The following is an 18,632-nucleotide window of genomic DNA, read 5'->3' as shown; positions in this document are numbered from 1 at the left end:
GCAAAAAAACACGGCATTCCAAGAAAAGCACTTGCTACCCACAGTAAAATTTGGTAGCATGCTTTGGGGCTGTGTGGCCAATGCCGGCACCGGGAATCTTGTTAAAGTTGAGGGTCGCATGGATTCAACTCATTATCAGCAGATTCTTGACAATAATGTGCAAGAATCAGTGACGGCGTTGAAGTTACGCAAGGGATGGATATTTCAGCAAGACAATGATCCAAAACACCGCTCCAAATCTACTCAGGCATTCATGCAGAGGAACAATTACAATGTTCTGGAATGGCCATCCCAGTCCCCAGACCTGAATATCATTGAAAATCTGTGGGATGATTTGAAGCGTGCTGTCCATGCTCGGCGACCATCAAACTTAACTGAACTGGAATTGTTTTGTAAACAGGAATGGTCAAATATACCTTCATCCAGGATCCAGGAACTCATTAAAAGCTACAGGAAGTGACTAGAGGCTGTTATTTTTGCAAAAGGAGGCTCTACAAAATATTAATGTCACTTTTATGTTGAGGTGCCCATACTTTTGCACTGGTCAAATTTTGTTTAAATGCGGATTGCACATTTTCTGTTAGTACAATAAACCTCATTTCAATCCAGAAATATTATTCAGTCCATCAGTTATTAGATATATGAAACTGAAATAGCTGTTGCAAAAACCCAAATTGTTATAAAGAAAAAAGGTTAACATTAATAGGGGTGCCCAAACTTTTTCATATGACTGTATAAAACTCAGTAGGAGTGTGAACAACATGACCACCACCTACACACCTCCCTTCTGAAATCTGGCTGTCCTCTGCCAGAACTTCAACAAGCTACATAAATATATAAATTTACTTTAGATTCCATCACTGTTGACCATAGGCCAGAGTCCATTTCACTCATCCGAGTACCGAATGAGGGCTCACACTTTTAAGCAGGCTGCCCGCAGGCAACAGTCCCTTCTCTGCCATCAGCAGCATGACCCACGCGCATGCCCATTTCTAGCAGGGGCATGCGACAGTCATAGAGCCACTCCACAGGGTCTACAAGTTCTTTTCACCTCCTCCCCTCTTTGCAGATGCATGAGGAAAGATCCATGGGGCAATATCTTTGGGGGCAAGTGAAAAGTCTTTGGGGCAAAGGTAAAGTACATGGGGCAAGGAGCTGAGGCAGTTTACATGGTGTAGAGAATAAGCAGGTTTGTCACCTGCCCACAATCTGATTTATCCAGCATAGGGGAGCACAACGAGCGCAAAACTAGGTATGGAGGACAAAAAGGAACAGGGTACTTTAAGATGCTCTGGGCCCACTTCAGGGGCTGGATCTCCTGACCGCTCCCCATGGAATGTAGAACAATTCAGTGCTGAGGTGCAACAGTCACGACTCGGGTATTGGGATCCGACCTTCTCTTTATGCCGACTCTTTACTCGGCTGCATCCTGGGCACGATGGAATTAGTAAATCTGACTCCCGACTGTAAATTCTGCTCTCAGGAATGGGTAACATATGCACCTTGGGGCCTGTCTACTTTGAGGAAGGCTTCCCGAAGTCCCTTCATTAAGGCTCCTTTCAGATTGCGTTTTGCCTTACGTTCACAGGTCCCGTCGAGGCATCCGTTCGAACCGCCCCTCCCCCACCCTGCAAAGCGTGTTTTGGACGTTAGCGTGTGCTCTGTTTTGTACCATTTTTGCACACCTACGTTTTCTTCAGACGGATACCCGAATGTAGTCGACTACGTTCGGGTGTCCGTCTGCAGAAAACGTATATGTGTAAAAATGGTACAAAACAGAACACATGCTAACGTAGTGTGCTCCATTACAGTCAATGGCCCCTAATCCAAAACACGCTTTGCAGGGTGGGGGAGGGGCGGTTCGGACGGATGCCCCGATGTGACCTGTGAACAAAGGCAAAACACAATCTGAAAAGAGCCTAAGGGACTATCAGTCCAGAATAAATGCCCACACGCCAATGCGGTCCTCTTGACAAAGATCCAGTCCTGCTCTCCGGTTTCCAAGATGAATCTGTAGCCATGCCATGGGTTGTAGAAGGCCACCTCTCCCACAGTGGCCAACTGTTGGTACCTGGCCATGGGCAACTACCCCGGTTCCGAGTCCCTCTATTGTTGAGCCCATTGGTCTTCTGCCTCTGTAAGGCTTCAGTTTGCCAAATCAGTCAGCAGCCGCTGTACCTGGGTCCTCAGATCAGGATCCTCATGACGGCCGTCTTGTCCCCAGCCATCCTCTCAGTCGGCAGAGCTTCTGCCATGGTCTTATCAGATTTCTCCAGCATTTGCTTTACTAATGGTGCTGGCCGAAATTTTTGGGGGAAGTTTCTATTTTCTGGACCAGACCCTCCAGGGTGGGGCCTCTTTTGGTACCTCCTCCCGTTTCTTCAGACCAGCCACCTGTTCCCAGTCAGCTTCTTGAGAAGGGCGGGCTCTCTTTGCTGATGACTGCTGCAGTCTGAATTCTGCCTTTCCCAGAGTTGCAGCACCTGATAATTGTGCAACGCACTCTGGTGAGCCCCTTTCATTAATTGGCCCACTTGCAGAGTTTTCCTATTTCCTCACACAGGGAACATCCCTGCCTCTCTTCTTTTCTTATTCTACGCTATGAAGACGGGTGCACGCTCCCCAGCTCCAACAGGGAACTGCGCATGGCCAGAAAGGCAGCAGTGCCACTGGATTCAGCCAGCCGCGAGATTTCCCAACAGCCAGCAGTAACATCTCTCTTGAAAGTCATGTCACTAACGCTCACAGGGAGATACACATTTGGAGGGAGAAATAGTCCAATGAAACAATCCAACCCCCAACACTGATTTACATTGTGCAAGTGCAGGGTTTAAAGTTATTGTTTGATTTATTTAGCAATCACTAAGCAATTCAATTGGAAATATTAAAATATAGAACTAGATTATTCTTATTAGAATGTAAGAATTCAGTCTTGGTGGTGGTTTAGGGGGGCTAGGGCAGCTGTCGGGTTCCCTTTAAGGCATTGCTTTGGTTTCGCATAAAAGACTGCAGTCACTCTGTGTGACTACAGATTAGTGAATTCTGAAAGCATACATGATGTGTGCTGTCAGGATTTTCTGGTTCCTGTGCTGGGAGGGGGCAGTCATGCGACCACAAGTATGATATGCATACTCTCAGCCACATTTCAACTAGACGTGTGTGACCCTACTCAATAGAGCGGGCCACATGCATGCAGCAAAAATGTGCCTGTATGTATGCATATCACATACTTGTGGTCACATGACCACCTGCATTGGAAAATTCTAACAGCGCACGTCAGGCGTGCAATGAGGTTTCTTGAGTTTGCAGTCACATAATGTCTTCAGATTTCGTGCCAAATCTGGACAACTCCTTTAAGTTCTTTAAGGGGGTTACAATTTGAAAAATCAATTTAAAATATATTTAAAAGAGGGAAATGTGTACATCACTTGCCCTATCTTTTCCCATTCCAAAAAAATCTAAATAATATAAATGAGCATATTTGCTGAGTGTTACCAGGTAGTTCTGTAATTGTAGGGCCAGGAAGCATAAGGGTCAATGTCCGTCGCAGGGGAACTGTAGTCCTGTACATGGTAATCTCATTCACAACCAGCCTTGGCAGCATCAAAACAAAGGTGCAGTTCAGAGCTGGGCAAGATAATGAAAACCAAAGAGAATTGTTATCACAAAAAAACACTTTATGGGGTAAAGCAAATTTTTTCTTTGCATATTAAAATAAGTGAATGTCGTCTCTATTTCACTAATTGTCATGGAATAAAAACAAATTGACCCATTTTGCCAAGAACAAGTACAACTTGTCCAGCAAAAATAAGCGCTACGTTGACAAAGAAATATTTCATGGCTCCTGTAGTGCTCGTTACAGGCATTTGTCAATGTTTCTTCACTGTGCAAACTTTACATTGACTTTTAATGGAACAAATGGGTCATTGTGACATTGTTTCATTGCTTATATAACAATATGTTCTGTACCGTGTGCTGCCTAGGAATCCTGGTGTTCCCTCTAAGAGCTCAAACTGCCAATGTATTAGTCCATATGTACTGTGTAATCGCCATTATTTTTAAAGGAGTCATCACAAACTTGATTCGTTGTCCCATGTTAGCGCATTGAGTTATTGACTTTCCTCTTAGGACACATACAGTGGATTGATTGGGCCTCTTGTGGTGTGCAAGAAAACATTATTTCTATTTAGATTGCATAAGGAGGCAATCTTGCGATTTGCTCTTCTTTTTATGATATTTGATGAAAATGAATCCTGGTACCTAGAAGAAAACATTAAGACATATTCCCTGCATCCTGAGGAAGTGAAGAAAGATGATGCAGATTTTATTGAAAGCAACAAGATGCATGGTACGTTGTCAAGACCCTTGAAATGTTTTAGTAAAAGGCTAGAATAGTATAAAATAAACTGAGTGACACTCTTATTACCATCCTCTTGCCTCTTCGGTCCCACAGCTTCTTGGAGTCTTCTCTGGTTTCTGTTCTTCCTGCTCGAGTGATGACATTTCAACAAGGACATGTGTACACTGTAGCCAATAGCAGATGTTAGCGAGATCCCCACTGCAGCCAGTGATTGGCCGCAGCCAACACTGTACTTGTTGAAAAGTCATCACTTCGGGGCTAGGATACAAAGATTAGCACAGACCTGCGAAACGGCAGCACAGGAGTGAGAGGAGATGGGTACTGTGTTACTGAGTTTATTTTATGCCATTTTACATGTTTGAAAGTCTGACAAACATTACTTTTTCTTAAAGGAAATACTTGATATAGAGAGTCTAAACACCACCTGTTAAAATGCCAGGTATTTGTCGTATAAAAAAATCTTAACAAAAAATCATTTCAGAATATTTTCCACTTTATTTCAACCATTAACTGTACAAATCCATTACATAGTTACATAGTTACTTAGGTTGAAAAAAGACCTAGGTCCATCTAGTTCAACCTTCCTCCACCAGTTCTACATTTAGTCACTAAGTCATTTATAACCAACAATGTTTTGTGTACTGAGGAAATCATCCAGCCCTTTTTTAAAAGCTGTTATAGTATCTGCCATTACTACCTCTTGTGGTAGGGCATTCCACAGTCTGACCGCTCTAACTGTAAAGAACCCTTTCCTATTTAGGTTTCGGAATCGCTTTTCTTCCACTCGCAGTGAGTGCCCCCTAGTCCTTAGTACTGTCTTTGGAAGGAATAAGTCATGTGCCAGTCCTTTATATTGACCACACATGTATTTATACATATAAATGAGATCTCCTCTGAGACGTCTTTTTTCTAAGCTAAACATATCTAACTTTTTCAACCTGTCATCATATGGGAGGCCTTCCATTCCTTGTAATAGTCTAGTTGCCCGCCTTTGAACTGACTCTAACTTCTGAATGTCCTTTTTAAAATGTGGAGCCCAAAACTGGATCCCATATTCCAGATGTGGCCTTACAAGTGATTTATAGAGGGGTAACAATACGTTGGGATCACGGGATCTAATCTCTCTTTTTATACACCCTAAAATCTTGTTTGCTTTAGCAGCTGCTGCCTGACATTGAGTGCTGCTGCTCAGCTTATTTGTAATGAGAATACCCAAGTCCTTCTCCTGTTCTGTAGTCCCGAGTTTACTTCCATTTAATGTATATGCAGCTATAGGATTACTCCGTCCTAGGTGCATTACTTTACATTTATCAACATTAAATCTCATTTGCCAAGTATCTGCCCATTCTGACATCTTATCCAGATCTTTTTGTAATATTGTACTATCCAGGTCAGTTTTTAATATCCTACATAGTTTGGTGTCATCGGCAAAGACTGACACTGTACTATCAATCCCATCCACAAGGTCATTAATAAAGAGAGTAAAAAGAATCGGTCCAAGCACAGATCCCTGCGGCACCCCACTGCTGACTACAGCCCATTTAGAGAATGTACCATTTATGACTACTCTTTGTTTCCTATCTTTTAGCCAATTCCTTACCCAGTTGCATATTGTGTCCCCTAGTCCTTGCTTCTGGAGCTTTAGTATAAGGCTATTGTGTGGTACAGTATCAAATGCCTTTGCAAAGTCCAAATAAATCACATCAGCTGCATTACCAATATCCAGGTTTGAACTTACCCCCTCATAGAACCCCAACAGGTTGGTTAGACACGACTTATCTTTCATGAATCCATGCTGTTTGTCAGTTATCATATTATTTTCTGCAATATATTTTTGCATGTCATCCCTTAAAATGCCCTCAAAAACTTTGCATACTACTGATGTCAGGCTTACTGGACGGTAGTTGCCTGGATCTACCCTCTTACCTTTCTTAAATATCGGTACCACATCAGCAATCCTCCAATCCTGAGGCACCAACCCTGTTACAAGTGAGTCTAAAAAGATGAGATACAGCGGTCTGTCGATTACGGAGCTCAATTCCCTCAATATTCGTGGATGAATGCCATCTGGCCCTGGGGATTTGTCAATGTTTAATTTACTCAGACGTAGGCGTACTTCATCTTGTGTTAAATTAATTATATCGGGTGGTGGACTTTGATTTTTCACTTGTTGAATGATCCCTGGTACAGTCAGTTCCTTGGTGAATACAGATGAGAAATGCCTATTTAATATTTCAATCTTTTGTTTGTCCTCTATAACTAACTTGTTATTATATTTTAAGGGGCCGATACTATCCTTTGTTTTCCTTTTGGCATTAATGTATTTATAAAAGATTTTGGGATTTATTTTAATGTCATTGGCGATTTTTGTTTCAGTAGCTAATTTTGCTTGTTTGATTTCTTTTTTACATTTCCTATTGATATCTTTATACTCCTGCAATGCTATTTCTGTATTCTCAGCCTTTAAGATTTTAAATGCCCTTTGTTTTTGTTTTATTATACTTTGTACAGTCTTATTCATCCATAGTGGTTTCTTTTTATTCCTGGACATTTTATTACCACTGGGTATACGTTTTTTACAGGACTCTAGTAGTATATCCTTAAACTTACCCCATTTATGTTCGGTATCCCCAGTTACCATGACTTTGTCCCAATCTACACATTTAAGCTCTTCCCTTAATTTGTTGAAATCAGCTTTCCTAAAATTCCAGGTTTTAGCATTCCCCCTTTGAAATGTTCTATTGAATATTATGTTGAAGCTTACCATATTATGATCGCTGGTGCCCAAGTGCTCCCGGACCTGTAGATCTGAAATTGTATCCGGTCTATTTGACAGGACCAGATCTAGCAAATTATCTCCCCTGGTCGGTTCACCTACCATCTGAGAGAGGAAATGGTCTTGAATGGTAGATAAGAACTTACAGCTTTTAGCAGAACCAGAAGATTCTATGTCCCACTGAATGTCTGGATAGTTGAAATCCCCCATAATAAGAACCCGATTATTATTATTAGCTGCCTTTTCAATTTGTTCCAGCATTTCACCCTCTATTTGTTCAGGTATGTTAGGAGGCTTATAGCAAACTCCAATTAGCATTTTTCCATTATTCCCCTCCCCATGTACATTTACCCATACTGACTCTACATTGTTGCTGTTCCCCTCAATGTCATCATACAACACAGGTTTTAGGTTAGATTTAATAAATATACACACCCCACCACCTTTTTGGCCTTTCCTGTCCTTCCTAAATGTACTATAACCCTGTATGTTTGTCACCCAGTCATGGCTTTCATCCAGCCAGGTTTCCGTAATGCCCACCACATCATAATCCATGGTTAACATAAGAGTCTCCAATTCATTCATTTTATTTGCAAGACTTCTTGCATTTGCCAGTAGACATTTAATCCTATTAACACCTTTATTACTCCTAGCCTCCCTACATTCCTTGTATGTCCCATCCCCCCCTAATCCTTCATTGACCCCTACCGTCTCCCTGTCTCTATCTGCTCTATCTATCCCCTTATTTGCTCCACTACCCTCCCTCCCCCCCGATCCTAGTTTAAAAGCTCCTCCATCCGTCTGACCATTTTCTCCCCCAGCACAGCTGCACCTTCCCCATTGAGGTGCAGCCCGTCCCTACCGTAGAGCCTGTAGCCGACTGAGAAGTCAGCCCAGTTCTCCATGAACCCGAACCCTTCCTTCCTGCACCAATTTCTAAGCCACATATTTATCTCCCTAAGCTCCCGCTGTCTTTCTAGTGATGCTCGTGGCACCGGTAGTATTTCTGAAAACACCACCTTGGAGGTCCTGGACTTCAGCTTCTCTCCTAGTTCCCTGTAATCATTTTTAAGGACCTTCCACCTGCCTCTAACTTTGTCATTAGTACCAATGTGCACCATGACCGCTGGGTTTTCCCCAGCCCCACCCAGCAATCTGTCTGTCCGATCCACAATATGCCGAACCCGAGCACCCGGCAGACAACACACTGTTCGGCATTCACGGTCTCGGCGACAGATGACCCTGTCTGTCCGCCTAATTATAGAGTCCCCTACCACCAACATCTGTCTGGGCTTTGCTGCACTCCTATTTCCCTCCTTCCTACAGCAGTTGTTTTCCTGGTTGCTAGGAGCAACATCCTGCTGTAGTGACCCTAGTCCAGGCCCTTCATTCCTAATATCAGCCAAACAGGCATATTTACTAGGTTGTGCCAGGTCAGGACTAGGCTCCCTGACACTTTTCCCCCTACCTCTTCTTCTAACTGTTACCCAGCTACCTACCTCTGGGTCCTGATCTTCCCCACCTCCACCCTCCTCCATATCACTGGCCCCAGCCAGAGAAAGCTCAGTGAGCTCTAAACTCCTCTCCAGGTTTGCAATGCCCCTTAGTGTTGCAAGCTGCTTATTTAGATCAGTTACCTTGGCTTCCAAACACGCAACATGCTTGCATCGAGTGCAGACATAGTCACCCTCGAACGGCTGCTCAAGGCATGCATACATCTGACAAGATACACACCTGGTAGCATTGTCCATGGAGCACCTATCAAATGGGGATCAACAGTAAAGTAGAAAAACAAAGAGAAAAAAACCCAATGGGAAACGTCTAAGGATAAATTCAAACTATGTTCTTGTGTCAAACTATGTAATTGTGTTGAAACTATGCACTTATCTTAAATTCAGCACTTAAGTTCAGTTCAGCACCTCGCTCGCTCAGTACCTCGCTCGCACTGGCTGGTTTATATAGATGTACAGAAGCTGCTAGAAGCTTCTAGAAACAGGTGTGACTAATCCTACTAATTAAATCACAAGACTACCTTTTTTTTTTTTTTTTTTTTTTCCTTTTTCACAGAATCACAAACAGACACACAATTCCCCAATGAAATTCAACAATTACAGTTATCACCACTATGTAATTGTGTTGAAACTATGCACTTATCTTAAATTCAGCACTTAAGTTCAGTTCAGCACCTCGCTCGCTCAGTACCTCGCTCGCACTGGCTGGTTTATATAGATGTACAGAAGCTGCTAGAAGCTTCTAGAAACAGGTGTGACTAATCCTACTAATTAAATCACAAGACTACCTTTTTTTTTTTTTTTTTTTTTCCTTTTTCACAGAATCACAAACAGACACACAATTCCCCAATGAAATTCAACAATTACAGTTATCACCACTATGTAATTGTGTTGAAACTATGCACTTATCTTAAATTCAGCACTTAAGTTCAGTTCAGCACCTCGCTCGCTCAGTACCTCGCTCGCACTGGCTGGTTTATATAGATGTACAGAAGCTGCTAGAAGCTTCTAGAAACAGGTGTGACTAATCCTACTAATTAAATCACAAGACTACCTTTTTTTTTTTTTTTTTTTTTCCTTTTTCACAGAATCACAAACAGACACACAATTCCCCAATGAAATTCAACAATTACAGTTATCACCACTATGTAATTGTGTTGAAACTATGCACTTATCTTAAATTCAGCACTTAAGTTCAGTTCAGCACCTCGCTCGCTCAGTACCTCGCTCGCACTGGCTGGTTTATATAGATGTACAGAAGCTGCTAGAAGCTTCTAGGCTGCTAGAAGCTTCTAGGCTGCTAGAAGCTTCTTGAGAAGGAAACAAATAATTTTGAGGTGAAAAATAAAAATAAAATGTAAAATAATGTGCTTGCATAAGTGTAAACACCCTTTTATAGATGGGGAATGTGGTTCTGTCTTATGGAAAGATCATTTGAAAAAGATTTTGATAAATCAAAACATCACATAAAATTGACTATCTTCTACTACATCCTGAGATCCCACTCCATTTTACTAGCAACTCCTTTACACCAAGTGTGGGCACTCTGAATTTTGCTGTAAGTAAACAGCTTACAACACAGTATCTCAATGTTGAACGGATCTCAATGTTGAAAGTTATCAGTCGGGAAAAAGGGTACAAAACCTTTTCTTAGATTTTCTTTCATTAGATGTACCATGGAACACTGTGAAGATAGTAATGAAGAATTGGCTTAAATTTGGCATATCAGTGACATTAGCTAAAACTGGATTTTCATCAAAAATACAAGAAGAATGTTGGTCCTGAAGGTTGCCAAGAGGCTTACAACAACATTAAAGACACTGCAGGAATTCCTGCAAGTATGGTTTGTATACTGCGTCTGAAAATATTCTTCAATATTCTTCATATATCTGGCCTGTAGAGGATGGTGGCAAGATGGAAGCCTTTTTTTCCACTGAAAAACATCCAAGTCTTACTATGGTTTACCAAGACCTTCATCACTTATGTCAAAATATGTTAGTAATTGTGTTATGGTCTAATGAAATCAAGGTTGAACTTTTTGGCCGTAATTCCAAAAGGTATGTTTAATGCAAAGTCAATACTCCCAATCACCATAAGAATACCATACCAACAGTACAGCATGGTGTGCAGACAGTAATATGCTTTGATACTTTTTTGGGGTGCTGGAACTTGGGCTTTAGCCTAGGTAGAGGGAATTATGAATAGTTACGTTTGAACTAAAGCTTCAGGCCTCTCTTATAAAGCCTTCAATGTGACAAAGACTCTAAGAAATACCTCCAAATCTACAAAAGAAGGACTCAACCAGAAGATCAAAGTTTTGAAATGTTGCAGACAGAGCCCAGACCTAAATTCAATTGAAAATGTTTGAGTTGACCTGCAGAGGGCATTGTACACAGGAGATGCTTCACAATCTGATAGATTTGGATCACTACTTCAAGGAGGAATAGGCAAAGATTGTGAATTCTAGATATTCCATGCTGATAGTCTACTTCCCAAAAATACTGAATGCTGTTGCAAATTCAAAGGGTTAGTTAAATGGCGTGCATATTTATGGAACCATATTATTTATATTTTTTTATCGTTTTTTTTGGGTGGAAAAAGAAAAACAGCTTTACAATTCAATTTAAAAATAAACTATGTGCCATTAAAGGTGGAAAAAGTTCTGCAATGAATGATTCTTCTTGGTATGATTTTTTTTTTGAACCTGGCATTTTAATGGCTTATGTAGACATTGATTATATCTACTGTACATAACAAACCTACACAAGTCAGGTATATGAAATACAGCAGTGTGGCTTCTATAATTAAATCAAAGTCCCATCATGAGATGTTTCTTGTGTGGTACCTTGGTAATGAGATGCCTTTTTATAGGCCATCAGTTGGAACAAGTGCTATTAATTTTCAATAAATTTCAGAATTGCTTTCTAATTAATGATATATTTCAGCTGGTGTCATGACTTCTCATGGCTTTATGCACCTCTCTTTCTTCATGTACTCAGTATGGACATCCATGATTTGAGTCCTTTGCCTGTGTGGATTGTATGGGTTGTTACCATCATCTGCTGAGAACTTCATGTCACTAGCACCTTTAAAATTATATTTAATTAGAAAATTGATGAAGTGTTCAATACTTATTTCAGCCACTGTATTTGTGCAACATCAATAATGACATTATAGAATGAAAGAAATGTGACCTGCAAATGTGGTCTACAACAGTGGTATCTGGCAGACAAATAATACCAACCAGATGGCGATATGTGCCCTCTCCATTTGTGGAACATCAGAAAGCTATTATGCGTAAATATTGAAATAGTTCATATTGGTTCTTGCTGATTGCATTTACATGCCCGTTAATTGGGAATGGACTTCACAGCTACATAACTGTTATCCCTTTAATACTCTGATTTTACTTTTAATTATTTATTGAAGCAAACCTTTCATCCCTTTTAATTCTTAAAACTGAACAAAAATTCTGTGACTCCTAATTAGCCTGTCAACCGTAAAGAATGTGCTAGTGCGATACATGAATATACTGTATACCTTGCTTGAGTAGCGATGATGTTACTTGATTTAATGTATATTGTTAATAAAGGTCTGTGATCACTTGTATTTCAGGTATTAATGGTAAATTATATGCCAACTTACACGGCCTCACTATGCACGTTGGTGACCGCATAAATTGGCACCTCATGGGCCTGGGGAATGAAGTGGATCTGCACACCGTGCATTTTCATGCACACAGCTGTAAATATACGGTAATATTTTTATTAAATTAGTTTCTACATTTAAATCAGTGCACTGCATTACATGTTATAAATTATGCCTAAAAATTATCTGTAGTTAAAAAACTTGGTAAATCCAATAAGCGTAGAGTTAAACTAAATCTTTCATGGGCAGCAAATGCAGATTTTCTGTCTCCATTCAGAGTTAGGCTATGTGCGCACGTTGCGTAAATACATGCAGTTACGCTGCTTTTTGTAGCGCAGCGTAACTGCATGCGTCCTGCGTCCCCTGCACAGTCTATGGAGATTGTGCAGGGGCCGTGCGCACGTGGCGTTTTAGAGCGCAGCACTTCGGCTTCTGCCGAAGCGCTGCGTTCTAAGAAGTGACATGTCACTTCTTCCGTGCGCTTTGCCGGCAGCTCCTGCTCTGTCTATGGGAGGAGCTGCAGGCAGAGCGCATGGAATCAGCTTTTTTATTTTCACTACGGACATTTCTGCAGCGATTTAAAGCGCACATGTGCTCTTCAGTTCACTGCAGACATTTCTGCAGTGACTGTACGCAGTGTGCACATAGCCTTATAGATACACAAAGCTTAGCCTGGCAAAGTCCTATCAAGTGTCCCTGCAATGGGTCACACGACAGGCTCAGCCCAATAGAAATACGTCTTTATTATCTAACAATTCATTGTATTTATCTACCCTAAAAGTTTCATTAATTGCTCATTACATAGGTACACCATACCTTTAGTAATCTAGGCTTTTCAAGAGCAGAGATGGAGTGTGCTTTTTAATCTTATCAGTATTAGTAGATTTGTTGCAATGAGTTTAAGAAAATGGTGGATGATTGAAGAATCATTTTCCATGTTTAAAATAAGCAATATATTTTGTTCAACTTCACAATTGTGTCCCACTTGTTGATTCTTCACATAACATTAACATTTTTATCTTCATGTTTGAAGCCTGAAATGTGGGAAAAGGATATAAATTCAAGGGAGCCGAATACTTTCGGAAAGCACTAATATATAATTATATATACACACACACCTACACTATAGTTCAAATGTTTGGGGTCACCCAGACAATTATGTCTTTTCCATGAAAAATGCTACTTTTATTTATCAAATGAGTTGCATAATGAATAGAAAATATAGTCCAGACATTGACGAGGTTAGAAATAATGATTTTTACTTGAAATAATAATTTTCTCCTTCAAACGTTGCTTTCGTCACAGAATGCTCCTTTGCAGCAATTCCAGCTTTGCAGACCTTTGGCATTCTAGCTGTTAATTTGCTGAGGTAATCTGGAGATATTTCACCCCATGCTTCCCCCTCACACAAGTTGGATTGGCTTGATGGGCAATTTTTGCATAACAGATTGTCAAGCTGCTCCCACAACAGCTCAATAGGGTTGAGATCTGGTGACTTGTCTGGCCACTCCATTACAGATAGAATACCAGCTGCCTGCTTCTTTCCTAAATAGTTCATGCATAATTTGGAGGTGTGCTTTAGGTCATTGTCCTGTTGGAGTATGAAATTGGCTCCAATCAAGCGCTGTCCACAGGGTATGGCATGGCGTTGCAAAATGAAGTGATAGCCTTCCTTATTCAAAATCCCTTTTACATTGTACTATCTCCCACTTTACCAGCACCAAAGCAACCCCAGACCATCACATTACCACCACCATGCTTGACAGATGGCGTCAGGCTCTCTTCCAGCATCTTTTCAGTAGTTCTGCATCTCACAAATGTTCTTCTGTGTGATCTAAACACCTCAAACTTCGATTCGTCTGTCCATAATACTTTTTTCCAATCTTCGTCTGTCCAATGTCTGTGTTCTTTTGCCCATATTAATCTTTTCCTTTTAGTAGCCAGTCTCATATATGGCTTTTTCTTTGCCACTCTGCCCTGAAGGCCAGCATCCCGGAGTCGCCTCTTCACTGTAGACGTTGACACCAGCGTTTTGCGGGTACTATTTAATGAAGCTGCCAGTTGAGGACCTGTGATGCGTCGATTTCTCAAACTAGAGACTCTAATGTACTTGTCTTGTTGCTCAGTTGTGCAGCGGGGCTTCCCACTTCTCTTTCTACTCTGGTTAGAGCCTGTGTGCGCTCTCCTCTGAAGGGAGTTGTACACATCGTTGTAGGAAATCTTCAGTTTCTAAGCAATTTGTCGCATGGAATATCCTTCATTTCTAACAACAAGAATAGACTGTCGAGGTTTACATTAAAGTTCTCTTTTTCTGGTCATTTTGAGAGTTTAATGGAACCAACAAATGTAATGCTCCAGATTCTCAACTAGCTCAAAGGAAGGTCAGTTTTATAGTTTCTCTAATCAGCAAAACTGTTTTCAAACGCAATGTATCATTAGAACACTGCAGTGGTGCTTGTTGGAAATGGGTCTCTATACACCTATGAAGATATTGCATTCAAAACCAGATGTTTGCAGCTAGAATAGTCATTTATTACATTAACAATGTATAGAGTGTATTTCTGTTTAATTTAACCCCTTCATTCCCCGGGCACTTTCTGTTTTTGCGTTTTTGCTCCTTTTTTTCCGAGAGCCGTAACTTTTTTATTATTCCGTCAATCTTGCCATATGAGGGCTTGTTTTTTGCGGGACGAGTTGTACTTTTAAATGAAACCATAGGTTTAACCATATATTGTACTGGAAAACAGCAAAAAAATTCCAAGTGTGGAAAAACTGCAAAAAAAGTGTGATCGCACAATAGTTTTTGGGATGTTTTATTCACCGTGTTCACTATATGATAAAACTGATGTATCTATGTGATGCCTCAGGTCGGTGCGAGTTTGTAGACACCAAACATGTATAGGTTTACTTGTATCTAAGGGGTTAAAAAAAATTCACAAGGTTGTCCAATAAAAGTGGCGCACGTTTTGCGCCATTTTCCGAAACACGTAGCGTTCTTATTTTTTGGGATCTATGGCTCAGTGACGGCTTATTTTTTGCGTCTCGAGCTGACGTTTATAATGGTACCATTTTTGCGCAGATGCTACGTTTTAATCGCCTGTTATTGCATTTTGCATAAAACTTGCGGCGACCAAAAAACGTAATTTTGGCGTTTGGAATTTTTTTGCCACTACGCCGTTTATCAATCAGATTAATTGATTTTATATTTTGATAGATCGGGCATTTCTGAACGCGGCGATACCAAATATGTGTATATTTATTTATTTTTTAACCCTTTAATTTTCAATGGGGGGAAAGGGGGGTGATTTGAACTTTTAGGTTTTTTGTTTTTTTTTTATTTTTTAAAACTTTTTTTTTTACTTTTTTTTTATTTTACTTGTCCCCCTAGGGGGCAATAGCGATCAGCAATCCGATCGCTATTATCTATCTGCTGATCACAGCTATACAGCTGTAAACAGCAGATTTAGTCACATTGTTTTTCCCTCTGCTCTCGGCCGAGGGAAAACGAAAGTGAAACATCATAGCTGCAGGCGTCATCACATGACCCTGTGCTACGATGGCAACCACCGATAGTCACGTGATAACGCACGTGACTTCCGGTGGGGGCGGCGGTAAGTAAAAAACATGGCCGCGCGCATTTAGATCTTGCTGCCAGACTTTGGCAGCAAGATTTAAGGGGTTAATAGCCGCAGGTGGAAGCGATTCCACCCGCGGCTAGCAGGCACATGTGTCAGCTGTTGAAAACAGCTGATATGTGTGCCGACCGCCGCCGCCTGCCCGCGGCAGGGGGCGGGCTTAACGGGACACGATCCTTGACGGATAGATCCGTCCAAGGTCGTGAAGGGGTTAACGTTAGCTTCATTGGAAAAAAATGTGCTTTCCTTTCAAAAATAAGGAAATATCTAAGTGACCCTAAACTTTTGAACTGTAGTGTATATAAAAATGTTCATTTTTAAAAAGGTTACTTTGTCCAATTACCTTTCAGTCTCTGAAATGAGGAGGCTTTGTAGAAAAATGTTTGCAATTCCTAAACGTTTCACAGGATATTTCTGTTCAGTCCCTTTAATTAGACCTGAAAGTCTGCACTTCAATTGCATCTAAGTTGTTTCATTTTAAATAAAAAATAGTGGCATACAGAAGCCAAATCACGAAGATTCAGTCACTGATAATATTTCTGAACCAATTGTAAATCCTGTTAGCGTGTATGCATGTCATTAGGAGGGTATTTCGCTGCTCAGACCCCCTTCTATGATCTAGAATGGTGAGCTGGTCTGTACAAGTGGCTTCTATTCTGGTACATTCAAGCCATTATGCAAAATCGGATGTTTGCCAAGAGTGGAACTCCGGCTGACCACCCCTGGGACTGCATATTAAAACTATTTTTATCTCTGATGAGAGGCTAGGGTAATGGTATAAACTAAAGAGTAACCATTATTTCAAATGTTATTCCCTAAACCAATAGTACATATGAAAATATGAAACTTTGTAATAAATCTTAGAGCAGTTTGCTACATTTCTCCTCCTGGATTGATCCTTCACTTTCAATTCATGATTAAAATCTGTTCAGTAAAGGCAGACTTTCTCATTACTGAGATAGAAGACAGTTGGTGCTTTTAAAACTCTATGAATGAGGAGGGATGAGGAAGACTGTTAGGGGCACTTTGCACACTACGACATCGCAGCTGCGATGTCGATGGGGTCAAATTGAAAGTGACGCACATCCGGCGTCGCAGGCGATATCGTAGTGTGTAAAGCATTTTTGATACGATTAACGAGCGCAAAATCGACGTAATCGTATCATCGGTGTAGTGTCGGTCATTTCCATAATTTGGAAATGACCGATGTTACGATGTTGTTCCTCGTTCCTGCGGCATCACACATCGCTGTGTATGAAGCCGCAGGAGCGAGGAACATCTCCTACCTGCGTCCTGCGGCTCACGCCGGCTATGCGGAAGGAAGGAGGTGGGCGGGATGTTTAAGTCCCGCTCATCTCCGCCCCTCCACTTCTGTTGGCTGCCTGCCGTGTGACGTCGCTATGATGCCGCACGACCCGCCCCCTTAATAAGGAGGCGGGTCGCCGGTCAGAGCGACGTCGCAGGGCAGGCGAGTGCATGTGAAGCTGGCGTAGCGATAATGTTCGCTACTCCAGCTATCACCATGATATCGCAGCTGCGACGGGGGCGGGGACTATCGCGCTCGGCATCGCAAGCATTGGCTTGCGATGTCGTAGTGTGCAAAGTGCCCCTAAGACTTCAAAGTTCATGGCCTCCACTGCATTCTCTGTGGCATAGCTTACCAACTATAGTGCTGCTCTCCTTACATGGGGCAGCGGCTTTATTGATATGAAAGGGGAATATATACGGGTGAAATAAATACTGAACATGTCACCAATGTTCTAAGTAAATATATTTCCAAAAGTGCCATTGTCATAAATTTTTCACCAGATATTGGTAATAACCCATCCAATCCACACAGGCAAAGAAATCAAATCATAGAGGTCTATAAATTTAGTGATATGTAACAATAAGAAATGACACAGGGAAATAGTATTGAACACACTTACTGAAATTTACTTAATACTTTGTACAAATGCCTTTGTTGGTGATGACCGCTTTAAGATACCTCCTGTATGGAGAAACAATCGCATAAATTGCTCAGGTGCAACTTTGAACCATTCTTCCATAGAAACACTGTTCAAATCCTGAAGGTTTTGTGAGCGCCTGCTATGAACTTTCATCTTTAGTTTCTTACATAAATTTTCTAATGGATTCAGGTCCACTGATTGGCTGGCCCATTCAAGAGGCTTTATTTTCGTTTTCTGAAACCAATTGAGAGTTTCTTTGGCTGTGCGTTTGGGATTATTGTCTTACTGAAATGTCCACCCTCCTGTCATCTTAATAATCTGCTGCCATCTAACAGAATGACGATCAAGTCATCTGACCAAACTATATTCTCCAAAAATTTTACAGACTTATCTAAATGTTGTTCAGCAAACTTTACAGCATTATTGACATGCCCAGAATCTTATCTTGCGATATAGCAGGCATAATAATATTAGCAAATCCCTCCAATTAGAAATGTAGTATAGTTCTCCTGATATAGCCATGTCTCTTACCTCATGTGCAGGGCATTGCAGCTTAGGTATCCACGGTTATGTCCACTGATAGTTAGTTACTCTTGATCATAACCATGGATACCTAAACTGCAATGCCCTGCACATGAGGTAAGAGACATGGCTATTTCAAGAGAATATACTTTATTTTTAATTGGAGATTTATGCTATTTAATAATAATAATAATAATAATCCTACTACATATTGTGATAGAATCTTGGAGA

General features: G+C 41.0%; 1 protein-coding gene across 2 annotated transcripts in view; it reads left to right on the top strand.

Moving 5' to 3' along the window:
• The window catches only part of CP (ceruloplasmin), a 235,614-nt gene that overhangs the window by 213,691 nt on the left and 3,291 nt on the right, over positions 1–18,632 (top strand). For both annotated transcript variants that reach the window (XM_075340801.1, XM_075340802.1), the window contains exons 16-17: positions 4,129–4,348; positions 12,263–12,402. In XM_075340801.1, the coding sequence (XP_075196916.1) occupies positions 4,129–4,348; positions 12,263–12,402 (360 nt within the window). The remainder of the gene's footprint in view (positions 1–4,128; positions 4,349–12,262; positions 12,403–18,632) is intronic.

Source organism: Anomaloglossus baeobatrachus, chromosome 3, assembly GCF_048569485.1.
Source record: "Anomaloglossus baeobatrachus isolate aAnoBae1 chromosome 3, aAnoBae1.hap1, whole genome shotgun sequence".
In the NCBI taxonomy this organism is placed as follows: Eukaryota; Metazoa; Chordata; class Amphibia; order Anura; family Aromobatidae; genus Anomaloglossus; species Anomaloglossus baeobatrachus.
The sequence above is the reverse complement of the archived record's forward strand: the minus strand, read 5'-3'. Positions and strand labels throughout refer to the sequence as shown.